Here is an 18,161-nt window from a genome sequence, read left to right on the forward strand (position 1 = left end):
GATCCAGCGAGCCCTGACTTTATTTGCCCTGCCTTCCCCCCTCGTGGGAATGTACCTCAACTGTACTTGAACTATTTCCTCTTTAAAGGCAGCCCATTGTTCCATTCCTTTTGAGAAGGGCCTGTTACGATAGCGGTCTGAGGTGGATGGCCATGTACTGAGTTTAAGTGAAGCTTGATTATAATGGTGGTCACAAGGTCACTGTATTATGCACAATAGGACAGGACTGTTCATGTAGCAGCTGAATTACAAACGTAGGTGGAAGTCCAGTCGATCAATGGTTGATGCATGAATCCCCCAGGCTGTGTGTCATCTTCACTTCTTCCTCCTCCTCTGACAAGGATTGAAGCTGTGCCTCCCGGTCCTGTTGCTCCATGGCTATTCCTCTCTGGATGGAGGAACTGTGCAAGATGCAGCAGACATAACTCATATTGAAGACCATGTTAGGTCTGTCCAATGTCTGTCCAAATAACAGAATCTGCTTCATTACGTCAACAGAATGTTCCACCAGAGTTCAGGTGGAGGAATCCTATCTGCATTCCACGGCTGTTTCTGGGTTTCATAGAATCTTACAGCACAGAAAGGGGCCATTCGGCCCATCATGCCTGTGCCGGCTCTTTGAAAGAGCGATCCAAGTAGTCCCACTCCCCCTGCTCTTTCCCCATAGCCCTGCAATTTTTTCCTTTACAAGTATTTATCCAATTCCCTTTTGAATCTGCTTCCAACGCCCTTTCAAGCAACGCATTCCGAGATCACAAAAACTTGCTGCGTAAAAAATATTCTCCTTTTCTCTGTTTTTTTTTGCCAATTAGCAAAAATCTGTGTCCTCTGGTTACCGACCCTTCTGCAGGTGGAAACAGTTTCTGCCTCTCTGCTCTTGCAAAACCCCTCATAAGTTTGAAGACTTCTATTAAATCTCCCCTTAACCTTCTCTGCTCTAAGGAGAACAATCCCAGCTTCTCCAGTCTCTCCACATAACTGAAGTCCCTCATCCCTGGTACCATTCTGGTCAATCTCTTCTGCACCCTCTCCAAGGGTTTCTCAACAGGTCGGTGTTCAGGGCTGCAATGGATATCCTCAGCTCCAAACAGCCAGTCTGCCTGTTCCTTCAGGAGATGATGCCTCCGCTTTATTTCATTCCAATGGTCCGATACCACCTTCACACCAATGAGATTAAAGCCTTTTCCCTTGATATATGCCATGGGGTATAGCTGGGAGCCCTAACGTGTATCATCAATGAAGCCCTGTACTCCCATCTGCTATTTGTTCCCAAGCCTGCTGAGCTAGATGATTCTCAGGAAGATAGCCTTCAGTTCCACACACACTCCTCTCTAGTCCCTTACTTCTGTTATCAGCACTTCCAGTGACCAGTCACCGAAACATCTCCTGTGAGCTCTGGACACCGCCATTATCTGAGAACCAGTGGCCTGCTCTCTTCTGTGCAAATGCTGGGGTTGAAATGAACGCAATGATCAGCTGCTCAGCATAGTTAGTATCAGAGAATCATAGAATGGCTACAGCACAGAAGAAGACCATTCGGCCCGTCGAGCCCGTGCCGGCTCTCTGCAAGAGCACTTCAGCTAGTCCCACTCCCCTGCACTTTCCCCGTAGCCCTGCAAAATTTTTTCCTTCAGGAAAAAAAGTTAAGACTTCTGTGGCTGTGTGAGTTTTATGGGGCACAATGTATGCCTGCCATGCCAGCGAGCGATACTGGGCATAAGGGGCAGCGCCATTTCATCCAGAATCTTGCCATACCCCATTGTCAATCCCCAAATAGTGACAACAATTTGTGGACCAGTGTGATTTATATCACTAATACAAAATTATATCTATATCACTGTTTGTCCGCTCACAGTCTGTCACAGATCACTGCTATGAAGATGTTGCCACTGTAAACGGCGCCAATGGCCGCTGCTGCCCTTGGTTACGGGTTCTGTCTGCCCTGGACCCAATGGGTAATGCACGTCACAATGCCAATCTCTCATCGTACCTTCGGCAGAAGATTGGCGGTAACTCTAGATACCGTGGGCTGGATTTTCATTGAGGAGGCGGGTAGGAGGCGGGCTCAGCAGGCCAATTAAGGGCCACCCGGCAACAGGTGATGTCACAGATTGATATTTCATCTGTCAAGACATTTTGACAGATGAAATATCAGCGTTTCACAGCTGTTTAAAGCTGTCAAACACTGACAATCTGTACTCTAAGTTAATTCCTTCCTCTCAGGATGATTTAGAGATCTCTCCGGAACAGAAAGCTAAATGCTGCAATTTTTGACAGATTGCGGCCATTCTGCTTTCTGTGCCGGTGAGATGAGGGACTCCTGAGACCTGAAGGAAGGAAGGCTGTAAAGGTAAGTAAAACTTCTTTAAACACTTTAAACACACCAAACACACTTACCTGTACGATAGCAAAATACTGCAGATGCTGGAAATCCGAAATAACAACAGAAAATGCTGGAAAAACTCAGCAGGCCAGGCAACATCCGTGGAGAGAAAATAGAGTCGACGTTTCGGGTCTAACCCTTTTTCAAAACGTGATTTGATTTAAATGGAGAGGAGGGATTCACATGTGGACGAATGTTGGTCTGCAGATATCTGGGTTCACCACGAAACATTCAACATCACTTTCCCGTATCTTTTTCCGGCTTTAAATAATTTCGGTCACACCTGGTCTGCGCTTCCTCCCGGTCTCCGCACGTTCACCTGGGGCCACAGCTCAGAAATCTTCCTCCCAACACCTGGGAACACAACCAAATATGAAACCACAAGGACTTTCTGACTGCGAGATGGTGGTTTCATATTTGGTTGTGTTCCCAGGTGTTGGGAGGAAGATTTCTGAGCTGTGGCCCCAGGTGGACGTGCGGAGACCGGGAGGAAGCGCAGACCAGGTGTGACTGAAATTATTTAAAGCCGGAAAAAGATATGAGAAAGTGATGTTGAATGTTTCGTGAACGGCATGGAGACAGAGGCAGAGGCCGAGTCCATACGAGAAATTATTTAAAGCCGGAAAAAGATACGGGAAAGTGATGTTGAATGTTTCGTGGTGAACCCAGATATCTGCAGACCAACATTCATCCACATGTGAATCCCTCCTCTCCATTTAAATCAAATCACGTTTTGAATAAGGGTTAGACCTGAAACGTCGACTCTATTTTCTCTCCACGGATGTTGCCTGGCCTGATGAGTTTTTCCAGCATTTTCTGTTGTTATAAACACACTTACCTCTTCACTCATGCACCCATAACACACCTGAACACCGGACGTCTCGACCCCTGCAAGCCCTTCATCCCGACGGCCCGCCTCGCTAACTTGGCGTGGTTTGGAGCCATCGGGTATCCCACATTTCACCAATGAAAATAGGGATTAGGCTAAAAACTGCCTGTTAACAGGCAGTTAATTGGCACTAATCCCCTTCCCGCCTCAAGGAGGCGGGTCCCAGTGCGGGTCGGGTACCCGCCTCCTTTGAAACTGGCATGGAGTTGGGTTGGGGGCGGGATGGGTTCGTGCCCCCCCCCGATTTCAGGATTTTAATCCCCCACAGGCCTCCAATCCCACCTCCACGGCCCTGGGAAAATCCTGCCCACGGTGTAACGGGCCACTTATACCGTTTCACCGCGTTTCCCCCCCACCTCCCCAATAATTACTGGCACTCGCCTCCTTGGGTTATTGATCACCATTAACACATACTTCTCTCAAACTTTATTTTAACATATTTAGTATATGCGGACAACTTGCCAACAGTCAGCTGACAAGAAAAAAACCCAGCTGTACCCAATTGCTGTGCAGGAGTAAAAGGCAGTGGAAATGTGGCTTTCTGTCTGCAGCCCAATCTGAGAGAGTTGAGCTTCTCTTGGCTCAGAATGGGATGTGCTGTTGCCAGCAAACAACTTGCTGAAAGGAGACAAAGTTGTTCCTCATCATTGAAGATGACAAGTATTCATGGTAATTCTAACAAGAGAAGATGTTTCCACTTGTGGGGGAGACCAAAACTAAGGGCCATAAACAGAAGACAGTCACTAATAAATCCAATCGGGAATTCAGGAGAAACTTCTTTACCCAGAGAGCGGTGAGAATGTGGAACTCGCTACCACAGGGAGTAGTTGAGGCAAATAGCAGAGATACATTTAAAGGGAAGCTCGATAAACACATGAGAGAGAGAAAGGAATAGAAGGATATGTTGATAGGGTGAGATGAGGTAAGGTGGGAGGAGGCTCGTGTGGAGCATAAACACTGGCATGGATCAGAAAGGGCCGAATGGCCTGTTTCTGTGCTGTAAATGCTGTGTAAAAAGTGGCTGTCCTCCTTTGCCTATTTGTTTCATTGTGAAAACATGTCAGGAATGTTCGAGTCAATAAAATATCAAATTGACTCTGGAAACGCGAGCACCTTCAGAATACCACTCGAATGGTTCAGAACGTTTATATGAACAAGATGTTGAATTGCATCATTTTGCAATCTGTGTTTAAGATGAGAATCGCTTCATTTCAGGGTTTGGTGGGGAGCTGTGCTGCTCGTTGTGTCACTGACCAATGACCACCGCGTGACTATCTCCATCACTGGTTTACGGGAGGGTAGCTAGTTTGCCGAGCAAGCTCTGTGACGACTGATTGTGCACAACTGTGTACGACTGATCCTTTCTCCCGCTTTCAGAATTCCCGTCCTACCTGGACCCCTCCCCCTGGCCTCTTACCCTCTCTAGATCTTTTCGTCGCTAACTGCCGCCGTGACATCGGTCGTCTCCATTTCTCTGCTCCCCTCACTCACTCCAACCTACCTCCCTCTGAACTTGCAGCACTCCATTCTCTTAGATCTAACCCTGACATTGTTATTAAACCTGCTGACAAGGGTGGTGCTGTTGTTGTTTGGCGAACTGACCTCTACCTAGCGGAAGCTGAACGCCAACTCTCCGACACCTCCTCCTACCTCCACCTGGACCATGACCCCACTACCGAACATCAAACCACCGTTTCCAAGACTGTCACTGACCTCATCTCCTCTGGAGATCTTCCCCCCGCGGCCACCAACCTCATAGTTCCCCAACCCCGCACAGCCCGCTTCTACCTCCTTCCCAAGATCCACAAACAGGACTGCCCTGGTAGATCTATTGTTTCAGCCTGTTCTTGCCCCACGGAACTTATCTCTTCCTATCTCGACTCTATCTTTTCTCCCCTTGTCCAGTCTCTTCCCACCTACATCCGCGACTCTTCGGACACCCTTCGCCACTTTAACAGTTTCCAGTTTCCTGGCCCCAGCCGCTTCCTTTTCATCATGGACGTACAATACCTCTACACCTCCATCCCCCACCAGGATGGCCTGAGGGCGCTCCGCTTCTTCCTTGAACAGAGGCCCGACCAGTCCCCATCCACCACTACCCTCCTCCACCTGGCTGAACTTGTTCTCACATTGAACAACTTCTCCTTTAACTCCACTCATTTCCTCCAAATCAAAGGTGTTGCTATGGGTACCCGCATGGGTCCTAGCTATGCCTGCCTTTTCGTGGAATATGTGGAACACTCTTTGTTCCAGTCCTACTCGGGTCCCCTCCCTCACCTCTTTTTCTGATACATTGATGACTGTATCAGTGCCGTTTCCTTCTCTCGCCCTGAACTAGACAATTTCATTCACTTTGCCTCCAATTTCCACCCTTCCCTCACCTTCACATGGTCCATCTCTGACTCTTCCCTTCCCTTCCTTGACTTCTCCGTCTCCATCCCTGGGGATAGGTTATTGACCAATATTCACTGCAAGCCCACTGACTCCCACAGCTACCTGGACTACACTTCCTCCCACCCCACCTCCTGTAAGGACTCTATTCCACTCTCCCAGTTTCTCTGTCTCTGCCACATCTGCTCCGACGATGCCACCTTCCACACCAGTGCTTCCGAGATGTCTTCCTTTTTCCTCAACCGAGGATTCCCCTCTACCGTGGTTGATATGGCCCTCGACCATGTCCGTTCTATCTCCCGCACTTCTGCCCTCACCCCTGCCCCTCCCTCCCAGAACCACGACAGGATTCCCCTTGTCCTCACCTTTCACCCCACCAGCCTCCACATTCAACGGATCATCCTCCGCCATTTCCGCCACCTCCAAAGTGATCCCACCACCAAACGCATCTTCCCCTCCCCTCCCCTCCCCTTTCAGCATTCCGTAGGGACCGCTCCCTCCGAGACACCCTCTATCACCCCCAGCACCCCTTCCCCTTCGCCTGGCACCTTCCCGTGCAAGTGCAGGAGATGTAACGCCTGCCCTTAAAGCTCCCCCCTTCCCACTGTCCAGGGCCCCAAACACCCCTTCCAGGTGAAACAGCGATTTACTTGTAGTTCTTGCAATCTAGTATACTGTATTCGCTGATCACGATGCGGTCTCATCTACATTGGGGAGACCAAACGCAGATTGGGTGACCGCTTTGCGGAACACCTCCGTTCAGTCCGTAAGGGTAACCCCGAGCTTCTGGTCACCTGTCATTTTAATTCACCGCCCCATTCCCACTCGGACCTCACCGTCCTTAGCCTCTTGCATTGTTCCACGGAAGCTCACCGTAAACTCGAGGAACAGCACCTCATCTTCCGATTAGGCACTTTACAGCCTTCCGGACTCAATATCGAGTTCAACAATTTCAGATCATAACCTCGGCCCCTATTACATTTTTACTTATATTTTTTATCCACACCTTTGTTTTGGTTTCCCCCCCGCCCCCCTCCCCCCCCCACCCCCCGCCCCCCGCCACTTTTCTTTTTTTTTTCTCTCTCCCACATGGCAGCTGTCTCCCATTCTGCCAGCGCATTTCACACCTAATCTAGCGCTGTTTTTTGTCTCCACTCATCTCGTTTTGAATACCCTGTCTCTTCACTTTTGTTCTCTCCCAGCCTGGCCTCTGAATCTATTTCATTTCCTGCGCCTCTTTAGTCTTGATAAAGGGTTTTGACCCGAAATATTGATTCTAATTTCTCTCCACGGATGTTGCCTGGCCTGCTGAGTTTTTCCAGCATTTTCTGTTGTTATTTCGGATTTCCAGCATCTGCAGTATTTTGCTATCGAAGCTCTGTGACAGACTGGGTAATCCACTACCTGAGACAACCAGATCCGCAGTATTCCAGGGCTGTTGATGGTTGACCAGTGGCTTGCTGAAGGAGCCTGGAACTTCGGAACAGGAGTAGGCCATTCAGCCCCTCGAGCCTGGAGTGGTAGAACTGGCACAGAGGACTGACATTCTTCTCATTCGGTTCAGGTAACCGATGCTCTGTGTGGGAGGACTGAAACTCCAGCAGTTGGAGCTCCCTGAACCCGAGCTCTGCCAATGTCAACCCAAGCTCTCAGGGTTTGGGTGAATGGGGTGTGTCCCAAGAGGGAGAGTGAGTGTACTCCATATTGGGCAAACAGAGACTCTCCCTGAGTGGCCTTCTCAGTAGTTTAGTTTGGAGATTCTTAAACATGGGGGTGGGTTCCTGCATGTTCCCAGCTGCCCAATCAAAAAGTTCCTACTGCCCAGAGTGCCAGTTTGGTCCAATCCTGACCCTATCCCAAATCACAGTACACAGCCATCTGCTGATAGTTCCAGGCATCCATGCCATTTCTAGTGTTCCACTGGGCCAGATGTGGCAGAGTGACACCTTGCCACCCGGTTGGAGGGGGAGGAGAGAGGCTGTGCCAGACAAAGATCACCAATTCCTTAAAACAAATGTTCAATTTGATCAGGAAACTGCCACTGTGGGCTTCAGTTCCTCCAGGTTATAACACTGACATCCAGGTATGCCTGCATCACAGTGGCATAGCCACGAGTGGGCCATGGGCTACCGCCTTAGCACCCAAACCTGAGCCTGGTTTACACTGCTGCCCACACTCAAGTGCAATGGAGCAGGAGAGGAGCACAGCAGTGATACCCCCACCAGCATCAAACACCTGCAGAGCAGCCTTCAAACTTGCGCTGTGAGGGAGATCAGAATAACGGTAAAAGAAGGTTAACATGAGTGGGGAAGGAACCTCTAAATACACCGTCCTGGTATCTCTAAATACTCCGTCCTGGTATCTCTAAATACTCCGTCCTGGTATCTCTAAATACTCCGCCCTGGTATCTCTAAATACTCCGTCCTGGTATCTCTAAATACTCCGTCCTGGTATCTCTAAATACACCGTCCTGGTATCTCTAAATACTCCATCCTGGTATCTCTAAATACTCCGTCCTGGTATCTCTAAATACTCCGTCCTGGTATCTCTAAATACACCGTCCTGGTATCTCTAAATACTCTGTCCTGGTATCTCTAAATACACCACCCTGGTATCTCTAAATACTCCATCCTGGTATCTCTAAATACTCCGTCCTGGTATCTCTAAATACACCGTCCTGGTATCTCTAAATACTCCATCCTGGTATCTCTAAATACTCCGTCCTGGTATCTCTAAATACTCCGTCCTGGTATCTCTAAATACACCATCCTGGTATCTCTAAATACTCCGTCCTGGTATCTCTAAATACTCTGTCCTGCGTCTCTCTAAATACTCCGCCCTGGTATCTCTAAATACTCTGTCCTGCGTCTCTCTAAATACTCCGCCCTGGTATCTCTAAATACTCCGTCCTGGTAACTCTAAATACTCTGTCCTGCGTCTTTCTAAATACTCCGTCCTGGTATCTCTAAATACTCTGTCCTGCGTCTCTCTAAATACTCCGTCCTGGTATCTCTAAATACTCCGTCCTGCGTCTCTCTAAATACTCTGTCCTGGTCTCTCTAAATACTCTGTCCTGCGTCTCTCTAAATACTCCGTCCTGGTATCTCTAAATACTCCGTCCTGCGTCTCTCTAAATACACCGTCCTGGTATCTCTAAATACACCGTCCTGGTATCTCTAAATACTCCATCCTAGTATCTCTAAATACTCCGTCCTGGTATCTCTAAATACTCCGTCCTGGTATCTCTAAATACTCCGTCCTGGTATCTCTAAATACTCCGTCCTGGTATCTCTAAATACTCCGTCCTGCGTCTCTCTAAATACACCGTCCTGGTATCTCTAAATACACCGTCCTGGTATCTCTAAATACTCCATCCTAGTATCTCTAAATACTCTGACCTGGTATCTCTAAATACTCCGTCCTGGTATCTCTAAATACACCATCCTGGTATCTCTAAATACTCTATCCTGGTATCGCTAAATACTCCGTCCTGGTATCTCTAAATGCTCCGTCCTGGTATCTCTAAATACACCGTCCTGGTATCTCTAAATACTCCGTCCTAGTATCTCTAAATACTCCGTCCTGGTATCTCTAAATACTCCGTCCTGGTATCTCTAAATACTCCGTCCTGGTATCTCTAAATGCTCCGTCCTGGTATCTCTACTCCGTTCTTGTATCTCTAAATACTCCGTCCTGGTATATCTAAATACTCTGTCCTGGTATCTCTAAATACTCCGTCCTGGCATCTATAAATACTCCATCCTGGTATCTCTAAATACTCCGTCCTGGTATCTCTAAATAACCCGTCCTGGTATCTCTAAGTACTCCGTCCTGCGCTCTGCACTGGGGACTGGAATGTACATAGCATCCTCCTTATTGGTATAGCAAGAAAAGGTCTTGGACCTACTAGCTTCTCCATTTGGGTTACCCAACGTGTATTGAGTGGCTTCCTGAGTGAAGCTTGGGATTCCGGGGGGGCCTGGTGGGCCTGGCAGTCCTGTCTCTCCTGGGAATCCTCTGGGGCCTTGGGGGCCCTGAGGCCCCACCACACCTGAAATGAAAAATATATTCAAAAGTGACTTGAACTGTAATAGAAAGTAAACCAGCACAAATGAACAAGTTACCACTATAGGTGCAGGTTCTGATTCCTGCATTGCCCACTTGTACGGGGCAGGTTTTGACTGTGCGATAGTGTAAAACAGGTGATAGTGAATCGGCAGCCCACTTTACACTACGGCACTGATCAAAATCAACCCTATATTGTGGAAACATTTTTGCATCATATTAAAACATTTCCTTCAATTTGACACACTAGCCAGAGCACACTTCCCACAGGAAAATAGTTTAAAAAGTAAATATTTTGTATACACTAGTGAATTTTTATAGAATTCACTACGGAAAATAACCCAATATGGGGTGGGCTCTAAAGCTAAAACAGTTTACAAGGATGATACCAGAACTGAGAGGGTGCAACTATCAGGAAAGATTGAACAGGCTGGGGAAGACTGAGAAGTGACCTGATAGATGTCTTTAAAATTATGAAAGGGTTTGATAGGCTAGACGTACAGAAGGTGTTTCCACTTGTGGGCGAGTCCAGAACTAGGGGTGATAAGATGGTCACTAATAAATCCAATAGGGAATTCAGGAGAAACTTCTTCACTCAGAGAGTGGTGAGAATGTGGAACTCACTGCCACAAGGTGTGGTTCAGGCGAATAGTAGAGATGCATTTAAGGGGAAGCTAGAGGGAGAAAGGAATCGAAGGATATGTTGATGGGGTTCGATGAAGTAGGGTGGGAGGCGGCCCGTGTGGAGCATGATCCAGAATGAGCTGTTCCTGTGCTGAATTCTATGTAACAGACCCAATATCATGTCATGCTTTACATATAGTCTTACAATAACCTGTGAGGTGCCATGACATATCTTCTACCCTGTATCTCAGACCCAATCTCCTGGGCACCATACAAGGCTTGAGACCGCATTTTGTTCCCAAAATTTAAAAATTCACTATCCTCGATATCTGTCGATCGATATAAATGTTTTGAAATGGATCCATCTCTCTTCAGGTGTTAGACTGGAAACTTCTGAGTCACATTTTAAAGAAAAGGTATTAAAAAAAGGAAAGAAACAAATGATTCTGAAATGACAGAGGACCTTCCCCAACGCAAGAAAATATCTCCTGCTGGACCACTGCAGTCACACTTAAACACCCAAAGAAAGCCACTGATTTGCTGCTGCTTTATCTGACTGATCTCAGGATCTGCCTCAGACCAATTATGGTCGAACTGCCCCCAGAAGGCACAAAACCTGTGGCCAGAAAGAGACACCAGATGCTCCATCCACATTAGCAGCAGAATAATACATTGTGTGTCACATGTAACAGCGTCCCTCCCAATGTAAAACACAACCTCCTCTGACTTACTCCGAGCAGTGCCACAGAAGTTCAGCAAATATATAATATAAATAATACTGAATGATGAATACAAATCACAAGGTTCGGGGCTCAGATCTTGAAGTTTTAGATGCCATCTGAATCCCTCGATTTAATTATTACTGTGTAATGTACTGACACTTCTCAGTGTCAGGTGTCAGCTGTGGCTCAGTGGTAGCATGCTCGCCTGTGAGTCAGAAGGTCTTGCGTTCAAGTCCCACTCCAGATACTTGAGCACAAAATCTAGGCTGACACTTCAGTGCAGTACTGAGGGAGCGCTGCACTATGTGAGGGGAAGTACTGAGGGAGTGCTGCACTGTCGGAGGGGCAGTACTGAGGGAGCGCTACACTGTCGGAGGGGCAGTACTGAGGGAGCACTGCACTGTCGGAGGGTCAGTACTGAGGGAGCGCTGCACTGTCGGAGGGGCAGTACTGAGGGAGCGCTACACTGTCGGAGGGGCAGTACTGAGGGAGCACTGCACTGTCAGAGGGTCAGTACTGAGGGAGCGCTGCACTGTCGGAGGGTCAGTACTGAGTGAGCGTTGCCTGTCGGAGGGGCAGTACAGAGGGAGTGCTGCACTGTCAGAGGGGCAGTACTGAGCGAGCGCTGCACTGTCGGAGGAGCAGTACCGAGGGAGTGCTGCACCGTCGGAGGGTCAGTACTGATGGAGCGCTGCACTGTCGGAGGGGCAGTACTGAGGGAGCACTGCACTGTCGGAGGGTCAGTACTGAGGGAGCGCTGCACTGTCGGAGGGGCAGTACTGAGGGAGCACTGCACTGTCGGAGGGTCAGTACTGAGGGAGCTCTGCACAGTCAGAGGGGCAGTACTGAGGGAGCGCTGCACTGTCAGAGGGGCAGTACTGAGCGAGCGCAGCACTGTCGGAGGGGCAGTACCGAGGGAGTGCTGCACTGTCAGAGGGGCAGTTCTGAGGGTGTGTTGCACTGTCGGAGGGGCAGTACTGAGGGAGCGCTGCACTATGGGAGGGGCAGTACTGAGGGAGAGCTGCACTGTCGGAGGGGCAGTATTGAGGGAGTGCTGCACTGTCAGAGGGGTAGTACTGACGGAGCGCTGCACTGTAAGAGGGGCAGTACTGAGGGAGCGCTGCACAGTCAGAGGGGCAGTACTGAGGGAGCGCTGCATTGTCAGAGGGGCAGTACTGAGGGAGCGCTGCACTGTCGGAGGGGCAGTACTGAAGGAGTGCTGCACTGTTGGAGGGGCAGTACTGAGGGAGCGCTGCACTATGGGAGGGGCAGTACTGAGGGAGTGCTGCACTGTCGGAGGGGCAGTACTGAGGGAGCATTGTAGTGTATGTAACTGTTCTACCTTTAAGAGAACTATTGTATGTAACCGTCCACCTTTAAGAGAACTATTTTAGGTGTGGCACTACTTTATCTTGGCTGCTGTATACTGTAATACCGACGGTGACCACACCGGTATATAAGTGCTGTGTCAGGATTTATTGGGCAGATTCGCCCTGACCTTCGAATAGTAAAGTCCTGTTAAAGTTACTCTTGTAGTCTGTATATTAATTCGCCATAATACCTACAGACTTTACAAGCGCTGCACTGTCGGAGGGGCAGTACTGAGGGAGCGCTGCACTATCGGATGTGCAATTCTGAGGGAGTGCTGCATTATTGAAGGGGCAGTACTGAGGGAGTGCTGCACTGTCAGAGGGGCAATACTGAGAGAGTGCTGCACTATTGGAGGGGTAGTACTCTGGAAGAGCTGCACTATTGGAGAGGCAGTACCGAGGGAGTGCTGCACTGTCAGAGGGTCAGTACTGAGGGAGCGCTGCACTGTCGGAGGGGCAGTACTGAGGGAGCACTGCAGTGTCGGAGGGTCAGTACTGAGGGAGAGCTGCACTGTCGGAGGGGCAGTACTGAGGAAGCGCTGCACTGTTGGAGGGGCAGTACTGAGGGAGCGCTGCACTGTCGGAGGGTCAGTACTGAGGGAGCGCTGCACTGTCGGAGGGTCAGTACTGAGGGAGCGCTGCACTGTCGGAGGGTCAGTACTGAGGGAGCGCTGCACTGTCAGAGGGTCAGTACTGAGGGAGCGCTGCACTGTTGGAGGGGCAGTACTGAGGGAGTGCAGTACTGAGGGAGCGCTGTACTGTCGGAGGGTCAGTACTGAGGGAGTGCTGCACCGTCGGAGGGTCAGTACTGAGGGAGCGCTGCACTATCGGAGGGGCAGTACTGAGGGAGCGCTGCACTGTCAGAGGGGCAGTACTGAGCGAGCGCAGCACGGTCGGAGGGGCAGTACCGAGGGAGTGCTGCAGTGTCGGAGGGTTAGTACTGAGGGAGCGCTGCACTGTCGGAGGGTCAGTACTGAGGGAGCACTGCACTATGGGAGGGGCAGTACTGAGGGAGTGCAGTACTGAGGGAGTGCTGCACTGTCGGAGGGGCAGTACTGAGGGAGTGCTGCACTGTCGGAGGGGCAGTACTGAGGGAGCGCTGTGTGATGAAATATGCCATTCATCAGGCACTCTGTATTCTCTGTGTTTGATTGTGCCTGTGACTGTGACAAGCAGGGGAGTTTAGTTTCAGTTTCATTTCCTTACCTGTATTGTATTGTGTGTAGGGCTCCGCCCATACCTGGCCCCTACTTAAGCAGGCCCCAGCGTGTCTCACAGGCAGTACAGCAGATCTCTGGATGAGAGACACTTCTCCACTGTGTATTACTTTCTGAGTTAATAAAAGCCTTGCTTTGCTCCGTTAACATTGAGTCTCGGATTCATTGAGGCTCATCAATTTTATTAACTCAATTTTCAACGCAATGGATCAACTCTTGAAACCCGAACGTTTGGATTTGGACCCGCATGCTTCGGACGCATCGGCACGATTCGGACACTGGTTTAAGTGTATGGAATTCTTCCTGGACAATTCCGCAGCCATCACAGACGCTACAACGCTGAAAGTATGAAACTCGGAATCCTGCGGAATTGGGTAAGCCACCGGGTTTACCCCCTCATCCAAGACGCCGACACGTACCCGGCCGCCTGCAACATCCTAAAGGCGCATTACCAGCAGCCTACGAACGAGGTGTACGCTAGGCATCTGCTCGCTACTCGCACACAGCGACCTGGGGAATCGCTGGATGAGTTCCTAGTCACCCTGAAAACGCTTGGCAAAGACTGCAAGTGCCAAGATGTAAAAGCCGCAGTGTACACTGACGAGCTTGTTCATGATGCCTTTATCACAGGCCTCAGCTCCACTTACATCCGGCAGAGACTACTGGAAAAAACGGGATTGGACCTGAAACAGGCTGTGGACACAGCGCGATCCCTGGATGTGGCCCAGAGAAACTCGGACGCCTACTCTTCAGCCCGCGCCGCCCACGCCGCCATGTGTGCACAAAGGGCGCCGCCATCTTGGAAGGCATCTTCCCCGCCCGGCAGCCCGACACCGTCGGGGCCCCGCTCTCCCCCCAGAAGCCCTACGACAGCCGCGACGCGTCGGGGCCCCAACTGCTACTTCTGCGGGCAGCCGAAGCACACCAGAAACCTGTGCCCGGCGAAAGGCACCACCTGCTTTAAGTGCGGTAAGAAGGGGCACTTCGGGAAGGTGTGCAGAGGGAACCCCGCTGGAAAACCCGCCACCGCCGCGTGTGCGCCGTGGGAGCGGCCATCTTGGACGCCATCTTGCCCGACCTCGTGGGGTCCGCCATCTTGTGAGCAGACAGCGTGGACGCCATCTTGTCTCGATCAGGGCCCTACAGTGGCATCGGTCACAGTGGACCAGACCAGACCGCACCCGCTATCCAAATCAATGGTGGACATCAAGGTAAACGGGTGCGGGGTTAAATGTTTAATTGACAGTGGAAGCACGGAGAGTTTTATCCACCCTGAACTAGCACAACAACTCTCTCTAACGGTGGTCCCTGCTCGGGGCACCATCTCTATGGCTGATAAAACCCAGACATCGACCATTATGGGTTACTGCGCAGTACAATTGTCCGTTAACGGAACTGTATACGATAATTATAAATTACTAATCATGAAGAGTCTATGTGCGAGCGTAATCTTGGGCCTGGATTTCCAGTGCCACCACCAAAGCATCACGCTCAATTACGGTGGGTCCCAGCCGCCCCTCACAGTGTGCGGTCTGGCTACCCTGAAGGTAAAGCCGCCTTCGCTATTCGCGAACCTTACTCCCAACTGCCGGCCAATAGCGACCAAAAGCAGGAGGTACAGCTGGGAGGACAGGCGGTTTATCGCGACCGAGGTGGACAGGCTGCTGAGGGAGCGCGTTATTGAACGCAGCAACAGCCCGTGGCGCGCCCAAGTGGTGGTGGTGAGGGGTAGCGAGAAGAAACGGATGGTGATCGACTATAGCCAAACGATCAACATGTACACCCAACTAGATGCCTACCCGCTACCCTGCATATCAGAAATGGTGAACCAAATTGCCCAATACCGGGTGTTCTCCACCATCGACCTCAAGTCAGCGTACCACCAGCTCCCTATCAGACCAGAGGACCCCCCGTACACCGCCTTCGAGGCGAACGGACGCCTCTACCAATTCCTCAGAGTCCCCTTTGGGGTGACGAATGGGGTCTCGGTCTTCCAGAGGGAGATGGACTGCATGGTCGATGACCATCACTTGCAGGCAACCTTCCCCTACCTCGACAACGTCACCATCTGCGGTCACAACCAGTAGGATCACGACTCGAACCTCGAGAGGTTCCTGAAAACCGCACAAAAACTCAACCTCACCTACAACGAGGACAAGTGCGTTTTCAACACCACGCGCCTCTGCATACTAGGCAGCATGGTGGAGAATGGGGAAATCGGACCAGACCCCGACCGATTGCGCCCCCTACGGGAGCTGCCCCTGCCCAACACTCCCAAAGCCCTGAAAAGGTGCCTGGGGTTATTTTCTTATTATGCCCAATGGGTCCCCAACTACTCCGGCAAAGCCCGCCCCCTCTTGAAAGCATCCTCTTTTCCGCTCTCTGCTGAGGCCCACGCCGCCTTCAAAAGCATTAAGCGGGATATTGAACGGGCCACGCTACAGGCAGTGGACGAGAACACTCCCTTTCAAGTGGAAAGTGATGCGTCTGACTTTGCCTTGGCGGCCACCCTCAACCAGGCGGGGCGGCCCGTAACTTTCTTCTCGAGGACCCTCCAAGGGCCCGAGATCAGACACTCCTCCGTGGAAAAGGAGGCCCAAGCCATCGTGGAGGCAGTGCGCCACTGGCGCCACTACCTAGCCGGCAAACGCTTCACCCTACTTACCGACCAGCGGTCGGTAGCGTTTATGTTTAATAATAAACAGAAGGGGAAGATTAAAAATGATAAGATTCTCAGGTGGCGGATCGAGCTCTCCACCTTCGAGTATGACATCATTTACCGGCCAGGGGCCCTTAACGAATCCCCCGACGCCCTCTCACGAGGGATGTGTGCCAGCGCCACCGGGGATCGGCTACAGACCCTCCACAACGACCTCTGCCACCCAGGGGTCACATGGCTGTTCCACTTCATAAAGTCCCGCAACTTACCCTACTCGATTGAGGAAGTTCGGTCTCTGACCAGGAACTGCTGCACTTGCGCTGAGTGCAAGCCTCGGTTCTACCGCCCAGATAGAGCCCACTTAATCAAAGCTACACGGCCCTTTGAGCGGCTCAGCTTAGATTTCAAGGGCCCCCTCCCGTCAGTCGACCGCAATGTTTACTTCCTGAACATTGTGGACGAATACTCCCGTTTCCCATTCGCCTTCCCCTGCCCAGACATGACCAGCGCCACGGTCATTAAATGCCTCAACAACCTGTTCTGCCTGTTTGGTATGCCGAGCTACATCCATACGGATAGGGGGGCGTCCTTCATGAGTGAAGAGCTACGCCAGTACATGCTGTCCAGGGGGATCGCCACGAGCCGTACCACCAGCTACAACCCCCAGGGTAACGGCCAGGTGGAGCGAGAGAACTGGACAGTATGGAAAGCAATCACTCTAGCTCTAAGGACCAAGGGCCTCCCTATCTCCCGCTGGCAGGAAGTCCTCCCAGATGTGCTCCATTCGATACGGTCGCTATTGTGTACTGCCACTAATGTCACGCCTCATGAACGAATGTTTGTCTTTCCCCGGAAATCCACCTCAGGCATATCCATGCCGTCATGGCTCTCTACCCCAGGTCCGGTATTTGTACGAAGGCATGTGAGGGGCCACAAGACGGACCCTCTCGTGGAGTCAGTGCACCTACTCCATGCCAACCCCCAATACGCGTATGTCCGGCACGCCGACGGAAGGGAGGACACCGTGTCCATAAAAGACGTCGCCCCAGCCGGTAACGACAACAACCACGACAACAACAGCAACAACGATCACAGCAACTCTTACCCACCCACTATCCTTTCATCACCCCCGGAAGAACATCGACCAACGGTGCCCCCACCAACTACCCCTTCAACAACCCTGGCGGCGCCCCCGGCAGAGACCCAAGAGGCCACCGGGGACACCCAGCCGACACCCGCGGCACCACAACAGCTACGTCGGTCACAGAGGACTATCAAACCCCCGAACAGACTAAATCTGTAGAAGGGGTGAATGTGATGAAATATGCCATTCATCAGGCACTCTGTATTCTCTGTGTTTAATTGTGCCTGTGACTGTGACAAGCAGGGGAGTTTAGTTTCAGTTTCATTTCCTTACCTGTGTTGTATTGTGTGTAGGGCTCCGCCCATACCTGGCCCCTACTTAAGCAGGCCCCAGCGTGTCTCACAGGCAGTACAGCAGATCTCTGCATGAGAGACACTTCTCCACTGTGTATTACTTTCTGAGTTAATAAAAGCCTTGCTTTGCTCCGTTAACGTTGAGTCTCGGATTCATTGAGGCACATCACGCTGCACAGTCAGAGGGGCAGTACTGAGGGAGTGCCGCACTGTCAGAGGGGCAGTTCTGAGGGAGTGTTGCACTGTCGGAGGGGCAGTACTGAGGGAGCGCTGCACTATGGGAGGGGCAGTACTGAGGGAGTGCTGCACTGTCGGAGGGGCAGTACTGAGGGAGCGCTGCACTATGGGAGGGGCAGCACAGAGGGAGAGCTGCACTGTCAGAGGGGCAGTACTGAGGGAGCGCA

At 51.0% G+C, this 18,161-nt stretch overlaps 1 protein-coding gene across 1 annotated transcript in view; it reads right to left on the reverse strand.

Annotated features, from left to right (window-relative positions):
- col26a1 (collagen, type XXVI, alpha 1) overlaps nt 1-18,161 on the reverse strand; it is a 460,733-nt gene that overhangs the window by 71,335 nt on the left and 371,237 nt on the right. Inside the window, exon 8 of the mRNA XM_085964148.1 lies at nt 9,571-9,714. Coding sequence (XP_085820274.1) covers nt 9,571-9,714 — 144 coding nt within the window. The remainder of the gene's footprint in view (nt 1-9,570; nt 9,715-18,161) is intronic.

The sequence above is a fragment of the Somniosus microcephalus genome, chromosome 22 (genome assembly GCF_052327205.1).
Source record: "Somniosus microcephalus isolate GS21.2 chromosome 22, FLI_Smic_1.0, whole genome shotgun sequence".
NCBI lineage: Eukaryota > Metazoa > Chordata > Chondrichthyes > Squaliformes > Somniosidae > Somniosus > Somniosus microcephalus.